At 35.6% G+C, this 8,925-nt stretch overlaps 1 protein-coding gene across 1 annotated transcript in view; it reads right to left on the reverse strand.

Annotated features, from left to right (window-relative positions):
- Positions 1 to 341: 341 nt before the first annotated feature.
- The window catches only part of DNA2 (DNA replication helicase/nuclease 2), a gene marked incomplete at both ends in the record, with an annotated part of 37,494 nt that continues 28,910 nt past the window's right edge, over positions 342 to 8,925 (reverse strand). The window contains 8 exons of the mRNA XM_081075427.1: positions 342 to 410; positions 1,554 to 1,700; positions 2,916 to 3,098; positions 3,699 to 3,788; positions 5,464 to 5,668; positions 5,753 to 5,842; positions 5,932 to 6,125; positions 8,472 to 8,696. Of these exons, the coding sequence (XP_080931553.1) occupies positions 342 to 410; positions 1,554 to 1,700; positions 2,916 to 3,098; positions 3,699 to 3,788; positions 5,464 to 5,668; positions 5,753 to 5,842; positions 5,932 to 6,125; positions 8,472 to 8,696 (1,203 nt within the window). The remainder of the gene's footprint in view (positions 411 to 1,553; positions 1,701 to 2,915; positions 3,099 to 3,698; positions 3,789 to 5,463; positions 5,669 to 5,752; positions 5,843 to 5,931; positions 6,126 to 8,471; positions 8,697 to 8,925) is intronic.

Raw genomic sequence — 8,925 nt, forward strand, 5'->3', positions numbered from 1 at the left:
AATAAATCAATTTTCTTTAACTTTCAAATAAAATATAAAAATATACAAAATCAAATTAATCTTGACACTTTAGACTTAAAAATAAATACTGTGTTCAATACTGTACGGTGATAGAACTTTATGTTTAACAAGATTATACCCCCCAAAAACAAGCAAAAAAACCCACAAAAAACAAAAAACTGGAACTCTGAGGAGAGTACATTTATATCATTTCATACCCTTGGGATAAAAGTTATCTCCACAGCCTAAACAGGCACTGATTTTACAGCTTGTCCAAATTACAAGTGATAGAAAAATCGAGATCATTATACAAGTATGAAAAAAGCAAGGAAAACAGTGTTTCATCTTGTTTGAAAATCACCCAATATGTGACAAAGGCTTTCATGTTCTCCTGATGGAAGATCAATGATGTGAAATAAATTAAGGAAGATATATTTAACACAATATGGAATCACATAAAACATTTATGACATTATTATTTAATATTGTATAATTTGGTTTACAAGACTACTAAAAAATTATATAAACAATTTTATGGCATTCTATGGATAATAATGTACTTAAACAATAAGGTTTATATATCTTAGCCTAACACCTTCAAATAATTTTTTAAAAAGATAATCTATTTAAAAAAAAACTGCAATATGAAAAAAGGAATACTTCCCCATTTTTAAATATAATGCTTTGTCCTAGATTTTTTAAAAAAGTTATAGTTGGGGTGACAGGAACCAGAAGGGATAACCAGTATTCCTAGATGTATTCTAGGAAGCATGCACTCTGTTCCTAGGGCAACAAATCAAGTTCCTTTTTTCTCCCTTTCTCACTCCACAAACTATCCTTTTCCATCACCTTCATTATTTCACTTTTTGCTTAAAATTACTTACTGTGAATTGTTTTCTCTCTGTTGTAGAATCAGATCTTTGAAATATGCTCATGGAAAATACTGGAAATTCACATGGAAAAGACACTGAGTTTTAATTTCTACAAGTACATAAATAAGAAGTACTCAAAATAGCATGATGAAATGTGACAATATGGGCCGGCCCAGTGGCTCAGGCGGTTGGGGCTCCATGCTCCTAACTCCGAAGGTTGCCGGTTCGATTCCCACATGGGCCAGTGGGCTCTCAACCACAAGGTTGCCAGTTCAACTCCTCGAGTCCCTGGAGGGTGGGCTCCGCCCCCTGCAACTAAGATTGACCATGGCACCTTAAGCTGAGCTGCCACTGAGCTCCCAGATGGCTCAGTTGGTTGGAGCGCATCCTCTCAACCACAAGGTTGCCAGTTTGACTCCCGCAAGGGTTGGTGGGCTGTGCCCCCTGCAACTAGCAAAGGCAACTGGACCTGGAGCTGAGCTGCGCCCTCCACAACTAAGACTGAAAGGACAACAACTTGAAGCTGAACGGCACCCTCCACAACTAAGATTGAATGGATAGCAACTTGACTTGGAAAAAAGTCCTGGAAGTACACACTGTTCCCCAATACAGTCCTGTTCCCCTTCCCCAATAAAATCTTTAAAAAAAAAAAAGTGACAATATACAAAACAAAAAGGATATTAATTTTTCTGAATTTAGATGATTAAGTAGTTTACTCAAAGAAGGATAGCGGTTTAGTGAGGGCACACATCCCAGGAGAATCAGTTTATGTTTGGCTCTCGTTATAGCAACATTAAGACGTCGCCAATCTTTCAGGAGTTCACCAAGCTGAAAGAAATACAATTTTCGATTATTTGAGTTTTCTTGTATATTTGAGTTTGTTCTGGCAAAGAACACAGTTTGTCTTGAACTATTTTATTACTTTTAGAAACATACATTGCAGAAAAAGATTCAACATATTTAAAAATCTAGACAGCTGGAAAAACTTGACCACAATGCCAACTTCAAATATTTTATCTTGGGTTGATATCCTAGCCATAATTTAAAATTGATAAATACATACAATAAAAATTAAAAAATGGAGCTATCTCATCATTATAGCATTGTTTGTAACAGTTATAAAAAGAGAAGACTGGGGAAATGGTTAAATACACCATGACACATATACACAATGGAAAACTACGCAACCCTAAGAACAGATCTTCAAGCTATTTTATTAAGTGGAAAAAGCAAAGTCCAGAATAGTATGTATGTTACCTTTTGTGTAAGAAGGAGAGAACTGTGAATATGAATTCCTATCTGCTTGCATATACATAGGAAACTCTAATAAAAGTTTATCCAAAAAAACCAAATATGTGATTATCTGTGAGGGTAAGAATTGAGTAGAAGAGGAACAGTGTAGAAGGTAGACTTTTTACTACGTATATTTTAAAAAACATCACATAGTCAAGAAAAATGAATCAAGGAGAGGTAAAAACACAAAAAACAAAACCTGAAATTGTCTATAAATCTGAAAGTATATCTAAGGAAAATTTTATGTTTAAAATGCCCCAAATGCAATAGCTAAGAGGTGGAAACAATCCAAATTCTGTCGATGAGTGAATGTATAAATAAAATATTTAGCCTTTAAAACAAAGGAAATTCTGACGCATGCTACCACATGGATGAATCTTGAGGACATTATGCTAAGTGAAATAAACCAGTCACAAAACGACAAATACTATATGATTCCACTTACATAAGATATCTAGAGGAGTCAAATTCAAAGAGACAGAAAGCAGAATAGTGGTTGCCAGGGGCTGGAGGGAGAAGGAATTAGGGATTTGTTATTCATGGGTATCGAATTTCAATTTTGCAAAACGAAAAAATTCTGGAGATCCGTTGCACAACAGTGTGAATATGCTTAACAGTATCGACCTGTACACTTAAAAATAGTTAAGATGGTAAATTTTATGTTCTGTGTTTTTACCACAAGTTTTTTTTAAAAAGGGAGGAGGGGGGGGAATGTCCCAGACAAATCAGCAGAAAATACAATTGACTCACAGTTCCATCTTTATTACTTCTAACAAAAGATACTAGAATGATACTTTTGTCTCTTCCTTGGTATTTGTCTACTGTATTAACTTCAACCATCCCAACAGAAGAATGTGCCAATAAATCATTGATGATCTTTAATTGCTGCCTGTATGGTGCAATGATACCAATATCAGAGGGATTACATCCAGCCTAAACAGAAAAGGAGACAATTTAAAATGAAAAATCCTGATTTTTGTTATTTAAGCTTTACTAAATTTATTAAATTAAATGTTTACTACATAATGCACGCAATTTAATAGATATTCCTATCGGCAAGGAGTAAATACAATTATTGAATTTGCTCTAAAGCTACATCCATATTGCCTGAGATGAAATACATTCCTCAGACATTGCTCCCTTGATTTTTAGAGGTTGGTAGCAGTATAATGGTTTTCATGCCACTAGAACAGTGCTGCCATACAAAAAAAAGTATAAAGGAACACATTTCATTTTCTGTTATCCCTTACAATGAAGTTCCCAATCCCCAATCATACTGACTACAGCATATACTGACACAATCAGAATTATTTGATGTTACAAAAAGTTATCCTAAATGGAAACCGAAAATGCCATTATAAAACATCACATGTCTCAGATAAATTTTCTCAAAGAAACAAAAACAATCTTAATAAACAAAGATTAATGCTAATCTTAAGTTCCTTGCATTCTAACATTCTGTTACTCTGCACTAATATTAATTCTATTACCCTGCTAATATTAATTAGCCCTCAAAATTAAATTCTAAATTACCTTAATAAAAATTGAGGTCAGGAAAACTGTAAGTTTAGCTTCTGTTATATTGGTCACACCACCTTTTTCAACTTGTTCTGGTGCTGGAACCTAAACAGAAAAATATACATCCTGCTTGTAAAACAATTTCTGAAGTTAAGAGTACTATCAGTACACAGGTAGCCATCGAGACTGTAGTACTGATTGAGGGGACAGATGAAAAATATCTTCATCTTAACAGTTGAAGGTAAACAAATTAACAGAAATGAATGAGATTCTTTACCTTCAGAAAGCCACCCAGAGGCAACCACCTTAAACATGCTACGGTTCAGACTAAAATCTCTCTATGAAACCCGACCACATATTGGGTTCACATGGTTTACTTTGTTATCTCCCATTTAAAGGGACCAAGGGCCAGAAAAGATAAGTAACTTATTCAAGGCCTCACAATAAATCATGGCACTAGAAAATCGCACTTAGATCTGGCTCTAATATCTGTGTTCTTTCTATGTCTTTGTTGCCTTTTATACAAATAATGGAACAGATGAAAGTTCCCCAGGTTCTACCACACCTGGTAAAACTCTCCAAGGACTATTTAGCTCCTACATCATCCCTAAGTAATCTTGATTACCCCCCCTTTCTTCCACGTACCCCTCCCCCCCCACACACACTCCGGTTTCTCAGTCTAGTTGTGTAGGGCACAGCTCTCTGGCCCAGACTGTTATTATGATATGAGCCTTGCGTTTCCCACCCCCGCCCCCACCCCGGCTAAGGCAATGATTGTTTTTAATACAACTTATTTGGAATTCTGAAGCTAAGAAAGAGGAAAGCTGAAGTAGCAAAAATAAAGAATCTGAGTGGTCATTGGTGAGGTAAATAATTGTAAATTATAACTAATAAATTGAAATTGTGGTTTGTAAAAGCAGTCATTTGTGAGATCAGTTTACTTGAATAAATTTGCCAGAGGCTGCCTGTCCCTAGGTGTTAATTCTTCAACCTGAAATGCTTAGGACAATGCATAAGAAAATGAAAATTCCATCAGGGTGCTTATGGTGAAGCCCTATTTTTAACAAGCAGCTGATTCCAACCATCAAAACAAAAGATACCATTATTTCAGAGTAACATGCATATATATAATTGACCACTATATTTTTATTTGAATTTATGTGAAGACTGCCAAATCAATGCTAAGAAACACTATATAAAAGAAACTGTAGGAATATAGGGTCGAACTTTTGTTCTTAGTTCCTAGAAATAATAGTCAAGTCATTTAAAGCCCTAGTGAAGATTTTTGTTTAATGACAAGTTTCTAAAGACGTTTTCATATACATATGTGGGGCAGAAGGTATATGGGAAATCTCTGTATTTTCAGTTCAATTTTGCTGTGATCCTAAATAAAACTGCTCTAGAAAATAGTCTTTTTTTTTAAGGTCTTTAAAAGAATATCAATTTATCGTATCTTCTGTCCATTTGTAAACCCGAGCCCTTTGACAGTATCAGGGCCAGTTTCTTTTCTAGGAAATGTAATTATACACTTGAGTTCACTTTCTAGCTTTACTTTCAAAGTCAATTTTGACGTCTGTCAATCCCCAGAATAAACCTCCTCCCCAAGATACCCCCAACACCCCCCCCAAAAAAGATTCTTTTGTGTCTCAGCTAAATACATGAAGAACACTAATTTTAATTCATTAGCTCTAATGAAGCATTTGCTACTGAAAACTGAGAAATTTAAATAATAAAAGGAGAAAAACTGAAGAAAATGTTAGGTTGTTTTTTTTTTTTTTACCTTGTCTGTATTGAGAAAACAAACAGGATTGTTCGGTTCAAATACTCCGATCAGCCAAGGATTTTCAGAATAATCAGCATAAAATTCCAATTCCAGCTTTACATCTTTAAAGTTAGGTAGGTTTATCACTGCATTGGCCACTTTGTCTGATCCACACTCCAACTTTCCTTCATATGTCAGTTTATTACTTAAGGACATAATTTTACTAAGGGAATTACAAAAATAACTTTAGTTTTGGTAGATGAAAACAAACATGAAAATCTCTCATAGCTGACACTGTTACAAATACCTGTTCATTCTGTACTGCACAGTTAACTGTACAACAGCGTTTTTATTCCGCTCCAGCCTCTTGAATAAGCTTTCACTCATGCCAAGAGTTCTGTCAACACAAATTCAGGCTTATCAGTGTACTGTAACTGTCCCTTAAAAAGAATCTGGTTTAAAATGAAAACTTCAATGTCTGTTTACCTTGCTTCATGGTTTAGCACCAGGGGAGGAAGCTGCTGATGATCCCCCACCAACACAAATCTCTGTGAGAAAAACAGTGGCCCTAGGCAAACTGGTTGGCTAATTTGAGAGGCTTCATCCACAATACAAAAATCAAAAACTTTACGAGAAAATATTGGATGGTTTATTCCCATACATGTTGTTGCCACTACAAGCTAAACACAAATAAAACAGACCAGTTATTTAGTATGTCCAAGAAATATAACTTGTTCTTCCCATTTTTGAAGTTAAAAGATCCAAAAAAAGTTTTTTGTCCCCAATAACAGGAATCCTCCAATATCATTTAATTCTGAAACATTTATAGCATGCAAAAAAATTAATGTTTTTACTACAAATTGAAAAAAGTCAAGTAAATCTTCCAAGCACTATAACAATGCTCAAATTTGGGTATTTCCAAATAGAAATCTGAAACACTCAAGAGGCAGCAAGTTGGGGTTTTTTCAAAATGTCAACCAGGACTTTTCCTTACTTCTCCCATAGAGTACAACTAAAATCCCTGGGCATTACATATAAAACAAACATAAGAAATCTGAAAGGTGGAGAACAGGTTGACAAGCTAGGAATCTTGGGACCAGAGGAATATCCCACTAGTTTGTTCCCTAAGTTTTCTTTTTGCCTTATATAGCCCAGATATGGAAGCCAGCAAGCCAAGAACACCAATGTGTACAGACCAAAAAAAAAGCTCCAACAAATAAAAGCCAACAGAACAGGAGAGGGAAAGCCTAGTAGACAGAAAACTTACATAAGAACCACTCTACTCTAGCCAAACACCACGGAAAACACTGAGCCCTCACCCCTATCCCTAGCAGAGGCCAGATGGGGAGCCCAGACTTCTGCTGTCCTAAGGCCATAATAAGGCTCCTCAATACCTTACCAGGGTATAGTTTAGAGAAGGCCAAGGAGGGAGCCAGGACTTTCACCCCTGCTGACTGGTAATAAGCCCCTACCCGCAATGTCAGTGAGGACTGCTTGAGGAGCTCAGACTTCCTTCACTGTCCAGCAGTAAGAAGGGGCACCCACCATAAGTGCTAAGAGGCGGGGTGGGGAACCTGGACTCAAGTCCCACCTGGCAGTAATGAGGTGGCATACCCTCCGGCCCTACCAAAGTAGTGTCAGAGAAAGCCAGCTAAAACAGAAGTTTTAAATAATATAACACAAAAATGCTGAGGTTTCATCCAAAATCACTCGTCATACACAGAACCAGGAAAATCTCAAACTAACTGAAAAAACACGAATCAACAAATAGCAACACCAAGATGACATAGTGATGTTAGAATTATATGACCAAGATTTTAAAGCAGCACGATAAAAATATTTCAGTGAGCAATTATGAACACATCTGAATCAAATGAAAACATAGAAAGTCTCAACAAAATAAAAAGTTTCGGCAAAGAAAAAGATAAAAGAACCAAATGGAAATTTTAGAACTGAAAATATAACTGAAATTTAATAAAATCACAGAATAAGCTCAACAGCAGGGGACAAAGGAAAGAATCAGTGAACAGAGCCACAGAAAAATAGAAATTATTGGTGGGCTTGGAGAAAAAGAAATAATTGGTGGGCTTGAATGAAGGGATTAAGAAGTAAAAAATTGGCAGTTACAAAATAGTCATGGGGATGTAAAGTGCAGCATAGGGCATACAGTCAATAATGTTGTAATAACTGTGTATGGTGCCAGGTGAGTACCAGACTCATCGGGGATCATGGCATAAATGGCATAATTGTCTAATCACTATGTTGTGCACCTGAAACTAATAGAATATTGAATGTCAACTATAATTGAAAAAATTTTTTAAAGTTTTAAGAAAAATAGAAATTACAGTCTGAGTAACGGAGAGAAAATACTGGGGGAGAAAATAAACAAGTCTCACAGACCTGTGGAACAGAACAAAAACTCTAGAGGGTGGTTTACCTGGAGCGGGCCAGAAGCTCCAGGAGCCTTTTGAGTACCTTATCCTATTGCATCTCTTCCATTTGGCTGTTCCTGAATTGTATCCTATATAATATATCCAGTAATAGTAAGTGAAGCATTTTCTTGAGTTCTGTGAGCCATTCTAGTAAATTACTGAACTTAAGGAGGGGATCATGGTAATCTGATTTATAGCTGGTTGTTCAGACAAAGCACAGGAAGCCCAGACTTACAAATGAGAACTGAAGTAGAGGGCAATCTTGTGGGACTTCGCCCTTAAAGCCCTTCATCTGTGGAGTCTGCACTAACTTCAGATTGTTAGTGTCAGAAGTGTTGTGAGTAGAGAGAAACAGTTTTCCTTTACTAGGTTATTTTAAACTAGAAGGTAAGAATCCCTGAATAATAAACCAAACACCTCATTTCAGTTCAGAAGCAAATAGCAAATAAATTAGTAAACTGGTCCTGTGGTTTATATGAATTAATCACGTGCAAATTTGGTCAATGCAACTGAATTTTCCAGAGTGCTAGAAAATTCCCCTTATTCTGGCCACAAAAATTACTGTCAGCATTATTATGCAATACTTATACTTACTTGACTATTGTAGAGTTCTTCTAAAAGAGCTAAAGATTTAACGGACTTTGATCTGCAAATTTCCTCCTCTGTAAATTTCTGGATATCTGGATGTACCTTCTGAGTCTGACCCAAGCGCAAAAATCCTATTTTAAATTTCGCTAACTTCAAAAGAATGTTGTCAACAGCAGAGTGTGTATAACTGGTCAACAAAACACTAAAACCACAGGCATTGAGAATTCTTACCTAATAATGAATAAGAAAAAGGTAAACAGCATTACTTTTTATTCCAGATAATTTTAAAATGCTTATATTTTTCAAACAGAATTAGAAAATTTAATAGGAAGCATATCTAAGAGCTGAGCCAAGTAACTTTTTTTAAATTTATAAAGCCAAAATATTTTATGGCTTGGCATATGACATGGCATTATTATCATGTTATTTATGATGTTAATAACATATTATTAGTGATAAT

Source organism: Rhinolophus hipposideros (assembly GCF_964194185.1).
Source record: "Rhinolophus hipposideros genome assembly, chromosome: 15".
Classification (NCBI taxonomy): Eukaryota; Metazoa; Chordata; class Mammalia; order Chiroptera; family Rhinolophidae; genus Rhinolophus; species Rhinolophus hipposideros.